Raw genomic sequence first — 19,820 nt, 5'->3', positions numbered from 1 at the left:
TGTAGACTAGTGGTATGCTCCGGGAGTAGGATATTGAGACTGCAGAAAATGACATCAGCCATTTCAATGTTAGGAGCCTACAGAACGGAAGCTGGGGAGCTATTCGAGGAGGAGTCAACAAAGATAAACGGCCTGCTGTGGATCCATCCAAAGACAAATTGGCCTTGGCGTTACAGAGGCGCTTGTCTCAATCAACAAATCTTGGTTTCATATCCTAGAACTGTTCGTTTGAGGGGCTGAGAGGGTGAGTCAGTGAACGCAGCAGTGCTCTGAGAGGAGGCAAAGATCAAGGCGATATCGATGTCCAGATGAGTCAGCATGGAGCTTCAGGAGGCACCTCAGAACCTGCATTCTTAAACCTGCCTTCCTTCGTTGTAACCACTGAGTAACAATATCCTACCAATCAATCAATGCCCATGATTCTCTTCTTTGATACGAGACGTGCCAACAGAGGTTCTACAGCATATCACAGTGCTCCAATAAACGCCCAACTTCAAGTACAAATACAGACGGGCCTGATGAACAAGCTCCGTCCATGCCGCATCTGAAAGTCGGTGAGTCCGTCCCCAGCTAATGCGCCATGGAGCAGAGACTGCAGACTGGACTCTGGGGCCCCGCGATGGTGGTGGATCAGGGCGATGGATCTAGTGAATTGGCGATGCAATTATCTGGTTGCTGAATGTCAGTTCGGACTGGCCCAAAGCGAAGCCTCGATCTCGACATCAACAGCGCCTCTTCGAACCAGCGAGGGGAGTTGAGTTCAGCAGAGCAGGACGACATCGAGTGGCTGCTAGTCTCGGGCGCTGCTCCACGTCGTCCCAAAGCCAACCACTGAGACGGACTTGATGTGACAACGTGGCGCCAAAGCTGGACAGGAATGGCAGGCCAAGTTTATTTGGAACGGTCTTTTTTTTTCTGCCAGCCCCACCGTTGCCGTGAGGATGATACAAGCGTATGAGCTGCCTGCTAAGCCTGAGCATGTGCGGACAATAGGGAGCATCCAGGTCTGAGGATGTGAGATGAGGCAGGATGCGCTGACAACGCAGCAGCCTGACTGTCTCATTCCTCTGAGGAGAGACTGGACGCAGAAATTCATACCAGACAGGCCGGCTAAGCCGGTAAGGTGTGAGAGCTTCTGACACCGCCTCGGTTCATATGCAGGGCCAGCTTGCGAAGACCTTAGCAGCGACTACGGGACCAATGGGTACTGGTATAAGCTGGAGTAGCAGTGCTACTCCATCTGCAGGGGCGGACTCGGCTGGGGGAAGTGTGTGAGACTGCCATCAGCCAGGCAATCTATCTTATATTAATGCGTGGCGGCAGATCACAGGAGTATGGGTGAGGGTGTCCCCCACCAGCCTTTGCGCTGTACATGACTAGTAGACGATGCATCCAGAGGTCTTTGGCGAGCAAGACTGCGAGAGCTGACGAGTACGGTTGAGCTTCAATGTCCACTATAACAAAGCTTTCCACGGACAAGAGGTATCAAGAGCTTGCTTGCCTCCACGTTGGGGGTTACTTGGTAGGAGGAACCTCCCAATCAAATCATCTTTTTCATGCATTGATACAGAGTACACGCAAAGCATATCTCCAACTCGGCTGCTAAAAGTAGAAACCTAACGCAAGGGGCTTGTGATGGCAGAAGGCAGAAGCCGACCACATGCAAATTGGACAGTGCAAAACACCGAGATCTCTCCTCGATAGTTAGAGATTCCGTAGCCACTAGTGAAATTTTCTGTTGAGCAGACATTCGCTGCGCATCGAATTCCTTCTCTTTGGCCGCCACAGCGTCTTTTGCCCACTAAAAATTCTCAGCACTCAGACGCCTCACCGCCTTTGCTCCAGTGGTGGTTTGCCCCCTTCAGGCGTAGCGCGCGCTGATAAAGCTGATAAGCCTCCAGGACGCCCAATGGAGGGGCAGCAAAAAAATCTTTCTGGGCTGCCCGATTTTAGCCACACACCCCGCGAGAAAAAAAAAGTTGTGGACTTGCTGGCTCTTGGGCCGCAGCCTTTTAAAATCTTGTCTCCCTCCCACCCACTTTCTTTTTCTCCTTCGATCTCACCTCCATCTCCTTTCATTATTTTTCTTCATCTACTTTGGTCGTCACTGATTTCGACCTTGGACTTGTCTATCCAGATAGTCCATCCGCCTTCTTTGACGAGTTGTTCTTTGGCTCCTCCCCATCGAACAGCCCCGCCACCTCGAATCTACACAAAAAAGCCTCGATACGAGAGTCGATTCCTCCATCGGCTCTGTTGGCTTCAGTAGTAATCGAACGATTCTCATCGATTTCGATTCTCCCTTTCGTCGTCCGACTCTTATAATTCTTCTACATCCTCTACATCACCGCCAACATGCCTAGCGAAGGTGCCGAGTCTATCAAGGTCCTGGACGAGCTTTTCCAGAAGCTCACCGTGTCCAAGGACGCCGCCGACATTAAGCAGTCCGCTGCTGAGCTCGCCGGTTTCCTCAACGGCCGCATTGACGACCAGGCTGTCCCTGAGAAGTAAGTCGACCTTTGCAACATCTTCGGATCGATTGTCCCTTTTTTTTTCCCTTTGGGTTTATTTAGGCGGGGAAAACTTTTTTTTTTTTTTTGCCTCCTATCTCGCCTGCGACAGTTGCCCCGCCACTCACAGCGGGGTTGGCTGTCTACCCCTCCATCAGTGGCTACGTTAGCTACCAAACTCCCTGAAAAGTTTTTCTTTCAGCGCTACGACGTCAATTTTTAGTGTACAAGGGTATTAACGCACATTTTGCTAGGATCATTGGAGACATCAAGAAGTCCCTCGTCAACAAGAAGGACGCCACCGCCCGTGAGAAGGGTGCTCTCGCCGTTGAGGCCATTGCCTCTCACTCTGAGGTCGCCGCTAACGTCGAGCCCTACCTCATCGTTCTTCTGCCCACCCTTCTTGCCGCCGTTGGCGACAAGATCACCGCTGTCAAGAATGCCGCTACCGCTGCTGTCCTGGCTGTTGCCAGCGCCATCAACGGCAACGCTGTCAAGAGCGCTCTCCCTTACCTGATGGAGTCTATCCGCACTGCCCAGAAGTGGCCTGAAAAGATGGCTGCTCTGGACTTCATCCTTGCCCTTGTCAAGACCGCCCCTGCTCAGCTCTCCTACCGTGTTCCCGACTTGATCCCCGTCGTCTCTGAGGCTATGTGGGACACCAAGAAGGAGGTCAAGGAGCACGCCTACAAGGTCATGGAGACCATCTGCCAGCTCATTGTCAACAAGGATATTGAGCGATTCATTCCTGAGCTCATCAAGTGTATCGCCAAGCCCGAGAACGTCCCCGAGACTGTCCACCTTCTCGGTGCCACCACCTTCGTTACTGAGGTTCAGGAGCCCACCCTCGCTCTCATGGTCCCTCTTCTGGACCGTGGTCTTGCCGAGCGTGAGACTGCCATCAAGCGAAAGTCTGCTGTCATTGTTGACAACATGTGCAAGCTTGTCGACGACCCCAACATTGTCGCTCCTTTCTTGCCCAAGATGATGCCAGGTCTCCAGAAGAACTACGACAACCTTGCTGATCCCGAGGCTCGTGAGAAGACCAAGCAGGCCCTTGACACCCTGTACCGTGTCGGTAACGTTGTCGACGGCAAGATCCCCGAGGTTCGCAACGACGGCGATATCTCCGTCGTCCTTGCCAAGTTCAAGGAGATTGCCTCCACCCGCTATGCTTCCCTCCTTGAGAAGATGGAGCCCGTCTCTGAGTACATTTCCGCCATTGCTGGTCAGCTCATCGACATGAAGGAGACTGAGTCTGCCGTCTGGGTCGAGAGCCTTAAGCCCTACGTCGCTGTCGTCACCGGCATCGACAACGCTGAGAGCACCATCGACACTCTGCGCAAGCGTGCTTCTCCCGGCGCTGCTGAGGAGGAGGAGGGCGAGGCCGATGAGGAGGAGGGTGAGGACCTTTGCAACTGCACTTTCTCTCTTGCCTACGGTGCCAAGATTCTGCTCAACCAGACCCACCTCCGCCTCAAGCGTGGTCAGCGTTACGGTCTTTGCGGTCCCAACGGTTCCGGCAAGTCTACTCTCATGCGTGCCATCAACAACGAGCAGGTCGAGGGTTTCCCCAAGCAGAGCGAGGTCAAGACCGTCTTCGTCGAGCACGACCTTGACTCCGCTGATACTGAGATGACTACCATTGACTGGACCATGAAGAAGCTTGGCGAGGCCAAGGTCGACGTCGCTCAGGCTGATGTCGAGAAGCGTCTGGATGAGTTCGGCTTCACCGAGCAGATGGTCAAGGGCGAGATTTCCGCTCTGTCCGGTGGTTGGAAGATGAAGCTGGCTCTGTGCCGTGCCGTCTTCGAGGCCCCCGATATCCTGCTTCTCGACGAGCCTACTAACCACTTGGACGTGAAGAACGTCAAGTGGCTCGAGGATTACCTCACCAGCTCCCCCTGCACTTCCATCATTGTCTCTCACGACTCTGGCTTCCTTGACAACGTCTGCCAGCACATCGTTCACTACGAGCGATTCAAGCTCAAGCGTTACCGTGGTAACCTGAAGGAGTTCGTCAAGCGTGTTCCTTCCGCCAAGTCCTACTACGAGCTCGGTGCCTCCGAGATGGAGTTCACCTTCCCTGAGCCCGGTTTCCTTGAGGGTGTCAAGACCAAGGCCAAGGCTATCCTGCGTGCCACCAAGATGTCCTTCCAGTACCCCGGTACCTCCAAGCCTCAGATCACCGACATCAGCTTCCAGTGCTCTCTGGGCTCTCGTATTGCCGTCATTGGTCCCAACGGTGCTGGCAAGTCTACTCTGATCAACGTTCTCTGCGGTGAGCTCATCCCCACCGGTGGTGAGATCTACCAGCACGAGAACATCCGTATCGCCTACATCAAGCAGCACGCCTTTGCCCACATTGATAACCACCTTGACAAGACTCCTTCCGAGTACATCCAGTGGCGTTTCCAGACTGGTGAGGATCGTGAGACCATGGACCGAGCCAACAAGATCATCACCGAGGCTGATGAGAAGGCCATGGACAAGGTCTTCAAGATCGAGGGTACTCTGCGTCGTGTCATTGGCATCAACGCCCGTAGAAAGTTCAAGAACAGCTACGAGTACGAGTGTTCATTCGCTCTGGGTGAGAACGTTGGCATGAAGGGCGAGCGATGGGTTCCCATGATGACCGCTGACAACGTTTGGCTGCCCCGTAACGAGCTGCTGGCCTCTCACCAGAAGATGGTCGCTGATGTCGATATGAAGGAGGCCCTTGCCTCTGGTCAGTTCCGACCTCTGGTCCGAAAGGAGATTGAGGCCCACTGCGCCAACTTCGGTCTCGATGCTGAGCTGGTTTCTCACTCCCGTATGCGTGGTCTGTCTGGTGGCCAGCGTGTCAAGACTGTCCTGGCTGCTTGCTCTTGGCAGCGACCCCACTTGATCGTCCTTGACGAGCCTACCAACTATCTGGATCGTGACTCTCTGGGTGCTCTGTCCAAGGCCCTGAAGAAGTTCGAGGGTGGTGTTATCATCATCACTCACTCTGCCGAGTTCACCAAGGACTTGACTGAGGAAGTCTGGGCTGTCATGGACGGCAAGATGACTCCTTCCGGCCACAACTGGGTCCAGGGCCAGGGTGCTGGTCCTCGTCTCAAGCAGGACGATGACGATGAGGAGGACAAGTTCGATGCCATGGGCAACAAGATTGTTAGCACCAAGAAGAAGGCCAAGCTGACCTCTTCTGAGCTGCGAAAGAAGAAGAAGGGTATGTCAATCGCGAAAGCATCTCACGATCTAATAATGAAGCTATTTACTAACATGTTTGTCTCTTTACAGACCGTATGGCCCGCCGAAAGCGTGGTGAGGAGGTGTTCAGCGACGAGGATGACCTGTAAACGATTCAACATACCCCACATCACGGCATTTCGATGACGCCTTGTCCCTGACAAGTTAGAGGATATTTTTTCACATGTTCCTTTTGTTTTTAATTGATGAAAAATACGGATTGGTAAAGGAAAAGTTGCGATGCGTTCTTGCGATGATTGTATGCTCGGGCTGCCGATAGAGAGGGCCTTCTCAATAGATTGATGGCCTGGATGAGTGTGGGACACACGACCTGGGGAAGGAGGACCCCCATGTTGTCACAAGCTCTCGCACCTTGGGCTATAGAGGAGGTAGAGGGTAGATAGAAGCCCGAATAGACTTAAGTAGTAAAAACCTCTTGAATTTAACATTTGTGTGCCTCTTTTTGCCGTGAATGTTGAGCAGTTGGAAGTACGTATGCTCTAGTGGAGCGAGCGTCAACCGTTTAAACTCAGTTTCCTGTCACAAGGTGGTCATTATTGCTTCTCTGGTTGGATATGAATATCATCAGGAGACTCTTGACTTTAGCTATAAAATACAAGCACTCTCATCAATGACAGTTCGCCCTGATTAATGGAGAATTCGGTTGCAAGAATATAGCGGGTCTATGTAATCTACGGGAGATGGTTCAAACACAAGCTCAAAATAACCCATGACAGGTAGCGTTGTTCGGGACTTTTGGCATCGTACCTACTTGGTATAAAGTAGTCCACACATCACCATCATGATATATGTACAATTCCGTGCGTGCCATAATTTTGGTGGTGCAAAAGTTGAAGTGTCACGGTACCCGTATTCCTTAGCTCTTTTTTTACGAATATGGATATAGTCCTTATTGATATTAGAACTTCTTATCTTCATCCTTAGTCTCCATGATTTTGACCTGGCTATCGCTCTTCGCCTCTGCAATCAAGTATTCATGTGAAGCCTCATAAATTCTGCTCAAAGCCAGATGAGCTTGAATATCGTGCAGATACTCGAGCTCTTCCATCAGCTTCGTCCAGCACTCGATTTGCATGGGAAGAACATATTCAAGGATATGCCGGAGGACGCGAACGAGCTCGGAGTTGGATCGCTCGAGTGGTTTGTCGCCGAATTCCAGGAGTGACTCCTTTTCCACGTACATCCGACACGGGCCAGAAGCTGATGGCATGAATCTCAATAGACCGTATTGAACTGAATAGAATCAAAACACATGATCCAAGAGAGCGAGTTCCAGCCATATTCATCTCCATAATACCCCCATACAACCTGGCCATTCAGGGGTTTTCCAGAGACCCCCTGAATCCGTTTGATGGTTGTTCAGCTTGTTTCAGCCTGATAAGCCATGCCACTACCAATCCTCCCACATGTGATTTGATGTGAATAAAGATAATTAACAGTTCGCACAACAGTTGAGCTGTGAACAGTAGACACAGCAGGTCGGGCCACAGTTCTCGCCGCCAATACAGACCTCGCTATACATACAAGAGGGATGGATCTGACAGCAGTTCCTACACGCGTACGCGCGAACACACTCGTTCACACAGCCTGAGTCGCAGGAGCCGAGGTACTGACAGGCGCTGTAGTCACAGTTACCGTATGGACATGCGCATTTCCCGCCGCCGCAGGTCTGTCCATTGGTACAGGCTGTTCCGCAACCACCGCAGTTGTTGTTGTCAGTTGCAGTGTTTGTGCAGGTTCCAGAGCAGAGAGTCTGGCCGGATGGGCACGCGCATTTCCCGCTTTGACAGGTTTGTCCACCGGCACAGGCTGTTCCGCAACTACCGCAGTTGCTGTTGTCGGTCCCGGTGTTTGTGCAGTTCCCGGAACAGAGCGTCTGTCCGGATTGGCATGGGCTCGTGCATGTCCCGCTCTGACAGGTTGCTGGACTAGTGCATGTCTTGCCACAGCTTCCACAGTTGTTATTGTCGGTATTAGTGTTTGTGCAGATCCAGGGGTTTGTGCCGGTACTGGGACAGAGAGTCTGTCCGGATTGGCATGGGCTCGCGCATTTCCCGCTCTGACAAGTTTGTCCGCCAGTACAAGTTGTTCCACAACCACCACAGTTGTTGTTATCGGTGCTGGTGTTTGTGCAAGTCCCAGGACTTGTGCCGGCTCCAGGGCAGAAAGTCTTTCCGGATGGACACCCGCATGTCCCGCTCTGAGTCTGGCAGGTTTGTGGACTGTTGCATACCTTGCCACAGCTTCCGCAGTTCTGGTCATTGATAGGAACACACTTCCCACTGCATAATATCTGAGAGGAAGGACATTGAGTGGTTCCCTGCCTAGGGTCAAGGGACGCTGAAATCCCCGTGGTAAGGATAAGGAGACCGAATAGAAACATTTCTTGGCGCTGGGTTTGGGATTCTGGTTTGAGACATGGTGTGTGAACCGGAAAGAGAAGAGGCTGGGTTGGATACCTGATTTATTCGCCCTATGACGATAACTCGCCTCAGATATGGCACCTCAGAGAGCCTCCATCATCTGGACGTCATCTGAAACTGTTTCGTCGTGATCAGACAGTTCAGCAGCTACCGCTACCATCTTGTTACGAATCGGAAATGACATCGAGAAAGATACTTTCGGCAAAGCGAAAAAAGTGACAGACAGTGACAGATGGCACCAAGGCGATGAGGCCCACCTTTCCCGCCTGAGTTACCCGGCTTCCCGCACCAACCATCAACATACGTCAAAGCCTAATGCAGCTTGAATGTTTAAAGTCTTGGATTGGACATGGGATTGGTTCGTAAACTGGGGTCTTGAGCTGTGTAAGTTATTTGACACTTGACCGGAAGTTGATAGCGGGACCTGGGTGTTGTAGTTTGTGCTAACGATTTGAAAAGAGAGGACTGAATTCAATTCAGTTTTAAACTCAATTCAATTAAAATATAGGTCCTATTTGATTTGTTTGAAACACTAGACAAGATCAAGGACGAACTCATCAAGGAGGATCGTTTAGATAAATCTGCTACTTATGTTGCTATGGCTGTGTCTATTGACTGCCAAATCGGCTATGTGAACGTTGACGAGAAAAGAATAGACACTTCAATAGTAAAAACAAAGGGAAGCACCCTTTCAGTACCTCGCGTCGCGGCTTTACGCCAGGCACCAATCTTCTAACACTAGCCATTCCAGCTCCATGGAATTGGATGCCACTTAAAAAAAGCCAATTAAGAAAGGCAAATACTTCAGCTGTGGGAAAGAAGGGCATTTTGCCCGCGACTGCCGATAGAGGAGGTGGCAAAAGGTTCCCGAACGACAAGTAAGCACCTTAACCAAGGCTCCGGAACATGCCCGTCTAAGTTGGACCGGATGTCATGACGACGTCTGACAATGATGGATCACCAAGGTATCCTGAAACACCAAAAGAAGCTTGCTGGAGAATCACTACCCTAGAAGGATAACCCCCTACCGGTAATTTTACTTTTATTACTACTATGTTGGACTTGGCAGAGGAAACTTGCCCACATTGGCAAGCCCTGGAGAGCAGAAACCGGACGAGTTAATCCAGAAGTTCCTCGACGATAAAGCCGGACGAGATTCATATCTGAGAAACCTCACGCCAGTCGAAGAGAAAAAAAATGGCTTGCCTTCCGCAGCATATACAATGGGACCACTAATTTGAAAGAGAGAACCCAATCCGAACCTCAAAAGGTATATAGGCTCAACCTGGTACAACAGGAAGCGCTCGGTGAATATATGGGCGAAAACCTGAGGAAGGGGTTGTATTCGCCCTTCTACCTCACCAGCAGGATATTCGGTCCTGTTCATCACCAAGAATGGAAAATTGCGACTTAGTGTGGTTTATCGCCGATTGAACAACATCATGATAAATAATGGGCATTCATAACATCTCATTCCAGAATTAAGGGACTGACTCTAGCAGGCAAAATAGTTCATTACCTTCAACCTTAAAAGTGTTCCGAATTTGATTCGCACTCGGATGAGACAATGTCGGCATCTCCAAGAACATGGGACAGGGTTCTGACTCTGTGGAATTAATCATGGGCAAAAGTCAATTGGCATTCCACAATCTCTCCCCAAACAAAAATCTCCCACCCCATTAATTCAGAAAATCTTCCATCCTCTAGGGTATCTCATCCTCACCCTCTTTCCAACTCCTTCCAATTCCCACTCTCAAACCAAGAAGATCCGATTCTAGTCCGCCAATCCTCCAACAAATACCAAGAAAGCGTGAATGGTTTAGTGGTAAAATTCTCCGTTGCCATCCGCAACGTCGGGGAGCCCTGGGTTCGATTCCCAGTTCACGCATTCTGAGCCCCGTTCTCTGCCTCAACCACAGAGAATAACGGGTTCTTCCTCTTCCAGCGTAATTGGTTTAGTGGTAAAATTCTCCGTTGCCATCCGAGCAGCGTCGGGGAGCCCTGGGTTCGATTCCCAGATTACGCATTGAGATTTCTTTTTTTGCTCTTGGTGGTTTTGTGTTTTGTGGTTGTGGGTTGAAGATGCTTGTGGAGGCATGATGAACTCTGGTGGGGCCGCTTCGCCGTGGTGATGATGGCATCCCTCGTCTGCTCTCGTGTGTTGCAAGTGCTGGTCAAAGTATGAAATGTATTTTCTATTCTTCTCATCATATGTCCTGGGTATATCATCTCTATAGCTCATTCATCTTACACGTCTAGTCCCGTATATCCCATGTAGAATCTCTAATTCCACAAAACGTGATGGGTATATATAAAAAGCAATAACATAGAAACGAAAAAGGGGACGTAATGAAGACATGTGCTCATAATACGGCTTAAGCCGTGAGGGAGAACGCAGGATAGGCTCTTAATTTCCCGCCTTACGCCACCAGGAAAGCTGCGTTCTTATTGCGCTTGATTCCAACCAACTGCAGCATCTCGGTCCAGAATCCAACCGGAGGTTCGACAAAGTGTGACTCGTAGGCATCAATCGTTGGTCGTTGCCAGACAAGGTCAAGCTCACTGGGACGGACAAACCGGGTCCGCTTCACCACTTTCCAGAATATGAATAGGACAGGGGCCAAAAGCTGCATGGTGTAGCTGCGGAAGAAGGCCTTGACGTCCCAAGGCATGAATGCCTCGTACCCATATCCTCCAACGACGAGAAGCTGAATGACAAGCGCAATAATGGCGCAGTAGGGCTGTCCCCAGCCAAAATAAGGCAATGTCTTCCGGTCAACACCCTGGACCTTGCAAGCTCTGTAGAACCAGAGATATGTGATGGACATGACGAGGTAGTCGATGATTCCGCCGGCGGTGATCAAGCTTACCAACCAGTCGAGCACGACAGCAGAGCCGTTGCCGACTTGAAGGAAGGACAGGAATGGGAAGCACATGACGACCAAAAAGGCATTGATGGGCACACCCTTGCTCGTGCACTTGCGCAGGAATCGAGGGGCACGGCCCTCAAGAGCCAAACCATACAGTGATCGGGTTGCACAGTAGGTATATGTGTTTCCAGCAGAGAAAATGGATGTCATCATAAGAGCATTGACGATATGAGGCAGCACGGAGACGCCCATGTTTTGCATGGCAATGACGTACGGCGAAGCCGCTGCAGTGCCGCTGCCCTCTCCGCCACTGACAAGATCAGCCAGTGTCTTGTCGTTGTACGGAAGAATGATGCCGACTGCCAAGGCGCTGCCAATAAAGAAAATGCCAAAGCGGAAGTAAATGGTCTTAAAGGCAGTCTTGATATATGTGCGAGGGCGCTGGGCTTCGGCCGCTACCATGGAAATATACTCGGGACCGACGACGGCGAAAGCTGCACTCCAGAGGGCTGACAGAAAGCCTTCGAAGCGGCCAAGGGCGCCCTGCGAATGGTACTCGGCGAAGGCTCCGGGGTCGTTCCAGTATCGAAAGCCATAGGCGTCGTGGTTCGGATTGCCCCCGACCATGGTCACGAATGTGAAGGAGAAGAGCATAAAGATGAGAATAACTTTTCCGCCGGATAGGTAAAATTCCGCTTCACCATAGGCCTTTACAGCGAGAACGTTTAGCAGACTACATGTAATGGTTAGCAAGGGTAATTTGGTAGTAAGAACAAGGTGGCGAAATTTAGAAGCGTGGGAATCCCTGCGCGTTCTTTGTCACTCCCGATGAAGGTTGGGAATCTTACGCATAGCAAACGATAACGGCAGCACAAATACCGGCAGTCGGACCAGGCTTGGTAATGTTCTCGTCCCAAAAGGAGATGACGAGGTTGAGTGCCGTGATTTCGAAGGGAATCAGCAGAGCCTCGTACAAGAAGAAGTTCCAGCCAGCCATAAATCCCAAAGCATCATCGACCCAGTGACCTGCGAGACGAATGAAACCTCCGGACACAGGCATAAGGACGGTCATCTCAGCGAGAGAGTTGTTTACCAATCCGAGAACCATGGAATACAGAGTATAGGCCAAGAAAAGACTGGCCGGCCCGGCTGTGGAAAGTCCACTTCCGATGCTGACGAACAGAGCAGTACCAATCGAGCCGCCGATGGCGATTAGCTGGATTTGACGATTGTTAAGTCGTCGCTGAAGGCCATCCGCATTCTCGATGAACTCTTGGGATCCCACGTCTGGGGATCCTGGAGCCTCGAACTTGGGCTGCTTTTCATCATCTGTAGTGGCCATTTTGGAGGTCAATCAGTAACGCAACGACAGTATTGTCTCGTGTTTTGTTGTCGTCATGAGAGAGTGCGACGATAGACAGATGCTTAATTGATGAGCATTGACAGACAGTGTTGTCAGAATGCTGATCCTTTATGTGAATGATTGCTGTGGGGAAAACCAATAGGAAAACACCCAAGGACAAAAAAGGATGAGAGGAAGAGGAATGAAGTTCCACATGGGAGGAGTGATGGGCGATGGAAGAGTATTTGTAGCAATTGTTGAAAAAGGCGGCGAATCAGACGGGCCAGGGACGTCCGAGAGTACATACGACTGCGGCTGGCTGAAAGAATGAACGAACCTCAACTAGGGGCCGAGGGAGGAGCAAAGACAACACTGAGCACTTAGAATCGCAATTAGATTGGACAGCATCACTGTGACGCCGAATCTTATGTGGGGGGAAGGCCGAACTGGAGACACTTCCAGCATGCTCTCAGGCCATTTTTTGCGCTTGATGCTGCGCAGCCGACTGTATTCGTCTTGGCACACTGTCCCAAGGCTGCTCTTGTCCTACAACTGGCGAGTCGCTCTCTATTCTGCGCGCATACCCTGCCATTGTCGTTCATGGTGGAGCAGCCAAGGAGGACGCCAGCGGAGAGCTAGCGCATTAGGCCCTGCTTAGAACGAACGGGATGAGCAGCCACCCACACAGAGCACGAGGGCCAGGGACCCAGAGAGGCGAGCAGGGGGGAGGGCACAGTGTCAGATTTCTCAACCTTTCTGTGTGTCCCTGTACTTCTTTCCGGACATTCTGTAATACTCGTCGGCGATGCTGGGGTAGAAGCCTGCAGCCGACAGACGGTGTCGCCAAAAAGGAGGTACAGCACGTCTGGTAGAGTGATTAGTATCGAATAAAGGAGTAGACGCGGGTAGTGGTACTATGCGGTCACGAGAGTACCTGGCAAGCTTTTCAATATAGGATCCCTCAAAGTCTGGGCCATAAACTGGCCAGCGATGCTTGACGCATCCGGGATCTTGGCTGCTCCATGAAGCAAAGTAGGGTGTCTCCTAGACAAACAATCGATGGTTTAGCGAGATTTCAAAGTCAGATATCTGGTTATCTTTATTAGCTTCAGTGGCCGATAACTTGTATGAATCTGGATTCGCATTTAATCCCTGGCTGGATATCCTTGATCCTGTACCAACTCTAGGGGGCTGAAGTCGCTGTGTGATGTGATAGCTGCGATTGTCCACTGAGTTCCGAAATCTGGTTATTAATCTTGTGATATAACCGGAAACAAGGCTAGGTATTTTTTGCCAAGTCAAATCGATCTCAATAATGCATATTCAGTGAAGAACGGTTCTAGAATCTCGAGATCGGCCGTTCAACTACCTAAGTTGATCAGAGAGAATGCGCTCGGTATCGATCATTGAGCCTTCCATTAAGCCTGAGATGCGCCTCAGTCTTGAATCTCGTGCATTTTTCACTGCATGACGATATTTCCGGAATCATTGTTCCCATAATCTTTTACTCGCTTGCCATTGAAAAAGAGGCCATCTTCATTGTTTCTTTTCGTCACCTTCACGGAGTTGTCCAGCTCAGATGAGCACTGTGCAAATCGGCCTTTTCGCTGCAAGTCGCCGGAAGACCTTTAGCTGCTCAGCCAAAGGTTTTAGGCTTACGCCAAAGTCGCTTCTTTTGGTAACTTTCCCATCCCAGTTGGATGTATAAAGTGCATATTACTCCATGGAGATGCGAGTAACACTCCTCAGCAAACGCTTGAAAGCGGCATGATCCAGCTGCTTTCGTCGAAGGAGTGAATCCCCTGCACCAAACACTGACGTCACCCCGCCTAAGCCTTGTCCCACTACTAACTCGTACCGGACTAGAGGGCATCGCCGATCCGTGGCTCAGTCGACGATGTTCCTGGTCGCACAGTTTTGAGACAGTGTGCGATAGCGAGACGCAAACACCATTCTGAGTAGCAATCGGAATGATAGTTGCGACGGCTCATGATGTGTGTGCGTGAGCTGCGTTATAAACACTCGTATGGTTTCTTTTGATGGCGACACCGCTTGATAACCCGGCATTGCAACACCACTTGATAATAAGCAAGACGAGATAAGAACAGTACACCCAGCCGAAAGCCGCAGCGGGAGATTGGTGGTTACCCCGATCCTTGTCTCGAGTGCCAGCGAAGAGGAGGCGAGGCTGTCGGCTGAATACATTCCCATAAGAGGCCGTACAGGTATTAGATGCGCTGCATGCGGCAGGCTAGACCACGCGAGTCAGAACATCATCAAAGTCGTACATCACCAAAGCCATGCTCGTCATCTTTTGCCCTTAGCTGAAGGCGACGGCGAGTCCCAAGGGCCAAGGCTAGCCAATGCGAATCAAACGGGCAACCGGTGGTTTGTTGAGGCGAGAAGCAGGGAATGAAACGTCGCCAGCCATTTTGTGGACCAGCCTTTCTCCACCGTTTGGAGTGGGGGCTTATTATACGGAGTGATTAGATTGGATTAGCAGTTCGCCGTACTTTTTGTGTGGGCTCCTGTTAATACGGCACACCCCAAGTGGCTAACCCCGAGCATGGGGTGTCTACCTCGCAGAGACCGCTTGTGCTTGCTAGTTTCTGACGGTATTCAGGTTTCTTGCTCGTACTTGCATGCTGACCTGGATAGGCGGTGGAGTCTGCGCCCTCGCACTGTGGCAGAGTACAGGAGTACAGGACTCTTGGGTGCAGCGCTCGTGCGGCAAAAAGTCCCTCCGCCCTCGATGTGAATGGACGACTCCGTACTAGTTAGTGTCTTGTTCTACTGTAGGTGCTACTTGTACTACTCGTACGAGTACGCAATGAGAAATGCCTTGGTTGGCTTGGTCCTGGGGCATTGTAAAGACGTATTAGACGGCGCCGACGTCGTTTCAGGGCCTCAGCAGCGCCAGGGTTTTGGTGGCAAGTCGCCAATGAGCGTCCAGAGTGCCGTAAGAAACGGACGCTCACGGTAAATTACAGCGCAAGTTCTTTCTCTTCTCGGGCTTTTTTGGCCTTCCATCTGTACGAGTATGCTCGCATATGCCTCGTATCGCATCTCTGCTGCGGCTGTCGCGTGACCTCTGGTTTATCCGGGCCCAAAGAGGTTATTGGCCTCGTGTAAACACCAAATGTATGTTCAACATTGATTTTCACTGCTGTGATCGATACCCTGTTGCATCTGAACGAACTTGTTGCCATAACTCGGCCTTTGCCACCACAGCCTGAAGCCTCAATGCTCGCAGGTATACAAATTAGTATGGAATCGTCACTAAAACCCGCACAGGTCAGAAAAAAATCTGCCAAGTCCACTCACACTCAACTTGGTGAGCCTGTGGGTCTGTTTCGAGACGGTGCGTGTCGAATAAAACCAACAGGCTTGAGATGGGGCAAAGAGAGGGAAAAAAAAAAGTTGAACGGAAAAATTGTCAGAGCATTCTTCATTGATGAATGAAGCATGTGAAGATGGATTATCTCTCTTGGATGAAGCCATCTCAACGTGTAAAGGCGAAGCTCAACAAATCATAGCGTAACGTTGCGATAAGGCTTTCTGCTAAGCGAGGCATGGTCTAGAACTGAGTAGATGCAGCCCCGGATTCCGATTGCCAATTTGGGGAAATCACATGCCAAAGAGATGGCATTTCTGAAGCTGATGAAATTGTTGAATTTGGTGAGCATCGTCTATATGTGCTAGCGGTGAGGATGTTAATAGGCTAGTGATTGAAGCTGTGAAGCAGGCAAGGCACATTAAAGCAGAACTAATTGGATCTCACCGCTGATGGACCGGAGCTTCCTCTCCTATACTCATCTAGTATCCGTAGTCGTAACGATCATGCTATGTTACTCCAGAAATTACTTCGACATTTACTGAAAATATAGACTGAACAGTAGAGAAAGCTCCCTCTCATTCAAGTAGTAGTAGTAAATCGCTGGGCTGTCAGTTCTGATAGGTGGGGTAAAGGGTTCTTGGACGCTAAAATTTTCTTGGTGAAAACCGCCATCCCACCTCATCGTCGTTATCGATAAGAAAACCACAAAAAAAGGAAGCCTGTGGAAGAACCGCAAGATCCTGTATCAAGGAATCCCATGGCAGCTTGCGTCTACCTCAGGATCACAGAAGTAACATTCTTTGATACCCATCTCCATCTGCTCCTCGGTCGTGGCGGCTCTGTGATCGCCAGGGCTGCTGGTCACCACCACCAACTCCAAATATCAGCGTCAACCCCACCATGGATTCAGCATCTGAAAACGTTAACACCCTGGCCGCCCTGGTTGGCAGCGCTGTAGCGGAGCAACTCATAACGGCACATGTATCTCATCTAGTGTCCTTATCAGATGAGACAACCTCGGCTGCACCCACAAATCACTCGGCTCCGGAACTCCTCGCTATAGGTCTGGCGGCTCTCGATGCCTTCCTCCAAGCAACCGTTACTGGTCCTGTTCTGCCAGCGAAGGAGTCAACTCATGTCGAGAAGCTGTTTGTCAGTGCTTGGAACTCAAGCAAATCAGAATCTCATGACTCAGCCGTTGCTCTGCACCAGCTTCGGAGGGCTTGTCTGAGATATTTCGAAGTTGACGGCGTTGTTCCCTATGCCTACATTCCTTATTTAGAACTCTTCTCTCTCGCCAAGTACATCTTGGTTGACTCCCTGGCATCCGAAACAAAGGATGTTTTTGAGTTGCCATCAGCTGAAGGGGCTGCAACAAAGCGTAGCCTTGCCTGGGAAAGACTGCGTGTCAACGTCTGGCACTATAAGATTATCACGCAGCCAAGCCTGGGCTCATCATCCAACTTCAACAAGAGCTCGCAGTGGAGTGATGTGCCTACACTAGCAACACAAATCAGCAATGAAATAGATGCTATTAGAGGAAAACTCTTCAACACTGAAGTCTGGGCCACGGAGGAGACTTGGGCCAGGGAAGAGAAAGCCTTGTTCCTCATCGAAGCTGCTAACAACTACATTCTACTTGGTCGTAATGACAAGGCAAAGGAGGCCCTGGATGAAGCCGCACAGGCTACCGGAGTTACCTACGCTCTGTCCGGAGCCCTTGGAAAGAGGACAAAATTCCAGGAGAACAACCTCAGTCAGCTTGTTGTCTTTGCAAAGAGCGCCACCGAACAAGATATTGCGGCAACTGCGGGTAATGAAGATGATGAAACCAAGCCAGATGCCCTCAAACTCAACGACGATACCCTATTGGAAGAGATTCATTACGCAAAGGAACCCGTGAAGAGCACAACAACTGTTGAGACTCTGCCACCTGCGCTGGCTGAGCTGGCACCAGATGACCAGCCGCAGCTGTCCGCCCTCGATGAAATCATTCTTCTTACCGAGGCAACAATTAAAGATGCCTTTTCACCCGTCGACAGTCTCACTTCTGAGCAGATTCTACCTTTTGCAGTCCGTGTTTTGACCGACAAGTCTGTTAACTGGCAGATTTATACACAAGCATTGCTCGTCCGTTCAAGGATAGAAATCCACAGGAGCAGAACCGTCGAGCGTGGTGTCCTCCAATTACAGGCTGTGGCGGATCAAGTCCTCACTGACACCACCTTTTCTACTCCAAGCAAAGAAGCCCAGGAGGCAAACGAATCGGATGTTCCCGCTATTCAAGTTACTGCCCCGGGTCAAGCCGCTGCCCCTGTCGATGATTCCAAGCCCACGACTTTCCTGCCCGCCGCAACAAACTCAGAATCTGCCCCTGCCCACGTTCGTCTCCGTTATATCCACGCTCTATCTACTCCTCCGCGATGGCATCTCGAATCCGAACTTGCTTACGCCTGGGCTGGCGTTGGCTCCATGACATCAGCCCTGGAAATCTTCAAGCGCCTGAAGCTTTGGGCAGAAGTAGCTCTCTGCTATGCCAGCAGCGCAGCTGCCGAGGACGAAGATGGCCGAGGCAGCGGAGGAGAAGACAAGGCCAAGGCAATCATCCGCTGGAGACTTTTCAACAAGACTGGAGCCGCAGCGGACTCCTCCTCCGAGCCGGAGGACGAAGTTGTGGGCCAAGACGTCGGCTTACTCAAAGCAGCCGACTTTTCGGGACCGGAGCGACAGCCTTCCCCTCCTAATGCCGCCCGTCTGTGGTGCATTCTCGGTGATTTGGAAAACGATCCGGCTCACTATGAGCGCGCATGGGAAATCTCCAAGCAGCGCTTCGCCCGTGCCCAGAGATCCCTGGGAGAATACTATCTCGGCCAAAAGGATTTGGTCAAGGCTCTCGAGGCGTATAAAAAGGCCACCAGCGTCAACAGACTCAGTCCCGACATGTGGGGTCGCCTCGGCGATATCAGCCTGCGCCTGGGACGTTTTGAAGACGCGGCAGAGGCATACAGTCGATCAATCAGCAGCGCAAACGACACCGAAGGAGGTGAAGGCGCCAGAACATGGAGTAACCTTGGCAGTGCCCTGTACAGCCTTTACTGCGAGTTGACAGCCCCAGGGAAGGACAAAGAGGAGGACAAGGCTACAAATGGAAACGCCCCCGTGGGCGAGGACGATGAAGATGGCATCGCCACAGCTTCAGAAGAAAAGATTACGTCTCGCGACCCCAACAAGCTCCTCTCCCAGTCCCTCGCAGCTTACAAAAAGGGAGCCTCCATCGCGCACGACAACTGGCGCATCTGGGACAACGTCGTTACCCTCGCCTCGCGCATCCACCCGACCCCAATCTCCGACATCGTCATCGCAATCTCAAACACCATCCGGATCCGCAAGTCGGAATCCGCCCTCGACATCGACATCCTCTCCGCCCTCCTCCAGGACGCCATCCTGTCAAAGGAGAAATCCCCCGCCAGCAGCGGCATCTACGAGCCCGCCCGCGGCTCCGTCGAGCGCGCCGTCATCCGCCTCATCGAAGAGGAGATCACACCCCTCATCACCACCCGCTCCGAGCTCTGGACCCTCGTCTCGCGCCTCCGCGCCTGGCGCAACGACTACGCCGGCGCAATCGACGCCGCAGAACGTGCCTGGCGTGCCGCCGTCGGTTCCTCAGGTGGCTCCGGAAGCGGCCTGCTGCCCGGTGAATCGGCCTCGGGCAGCGCTGACTGGACGTCCGACGAGACAGCCTGGGCGGAAGTCGTCAAGCGCACCGACGAGCTGGTCTCGGTGCTGGAGAACTGGGGGCCCGACGTCGAGGCCATTGGACAGAAGTGGAAGGGTAAGGCGCGGAGTGCCGTGCGCAGCGTCATGGGACGGGCGAAGGCGACGTGGGAGGATAGCCAGGGGTGGCGAACATTGGAAAATCTCATGGAGGGGTTGAAAATAGATAGGAATTGAATAGATTAGAATAAGATGAATGAATGTAAAAAAAGCAAATTGATCTTCAAGAGCTTCAAACAATACCTTGGTCTGAGTAGGGAGCATCCATGTTATAAATGGGCGTCGATAGAGCGAAGCAATGACGTCGCCTCG

At 51.4% G+C, this 19,820-nt stretch overlaps 4 protein-coding genes across 4 annotated transcripts; 2 read left to right on the top strand and 2 right to left on the bottom strand.

Annotated features, from left to right (window-relative positions):
- Positions 1-2,161: 2,161 nt before the first annotated feature.
- Positions 2,162-6,185, top strand: TRIVIDRAFT_84401 (uncharacterized protein; the record flags this gene model as incomplete). The annotated part of the gene is made up of 3 exons (XM_014103111.1): positions 2,162-2,507; positions 2,765-5,721; positions 5,793-6,185. 3 exons carry the CDS (start codon positions 2,356-2,358, stop codon positions 5,849-5,851), a joined length of 3,168 nt encoding a protein of 1,055 aa, XP_013958586.1.
- Positions 6,186-6,660: 475 nt separating this feature from the next.
- TRIVIDRAFT_61168 (uncharacterized protein) lies at positions 6,661-8,024 on the bottom strand (the record flags this gene model as incomplete). Its single annotated transcript, XM_014103110.1, has 3 exons — positions 6,661-6,995; positions 7,287-7,371; positions 7,407-8,024. 3 exons carry the CDS (start codon positions 8,022-8,024, stop codon positions 6,661-6,663), a joined length of 1,038 nt encoding a protein of 345 aa, XP_013958585.1.
- Positions 8,025-10,355: 2,331 nt separating this feature from the next.
- TRIVIDRAFT_81799 (uncharacterized protein) lies at positions 10,356-12,397 on the bottom strand (the record flags this gene model as incomplete). The annotated part of the gene is made up of 2 exons (XM_014103109.1): positions 10,356-11,788; positions 11,904-12,397. 2 exons carry the CDS (start codon positions 12,395-12,397, stop codon positions 10,606-10,608), a joined length of 1,677 nt encoding a protein of 558 aa, XP_013958584.1.
- A 4,291-nt stretch (positions 12,398-16,688) lies between these two features.
- TRIVIDRAFT_113044 (uncharacterized protein) lies at positions 16,689-19,670 on the top strand (the record flags this gene model as incomplete). Its single annotated transcript, XM_014103108.1, has 2 exons — positions 16,689-18,714; positions 18,784-19,670. Coding segments are annotated over 2 exons (2,913 nt in total), but the record flags the coding sequence as incomplete, so codon positions are not given.
- Positions 19,671-19,820: the final 150 nt, after the last annotated feature.

The sequence above is a fragment of the Trichoderma virens genome (assembly GCF_000170995.1).
Source record: "Trichoderma virens Gv29-8 chromosome Unknown TRIVIscaffold_4, whole genome shotgun sequence".
NCBI lineage: Eukaryota > Fungi > Ascomycota > Sordariomycetes > Hypocreales > Hypocreaceae > Trichoderma > Trichoderma virens.
This window is presented reverse-complemented; position numbering and strand designations above follow the sequence as displayed.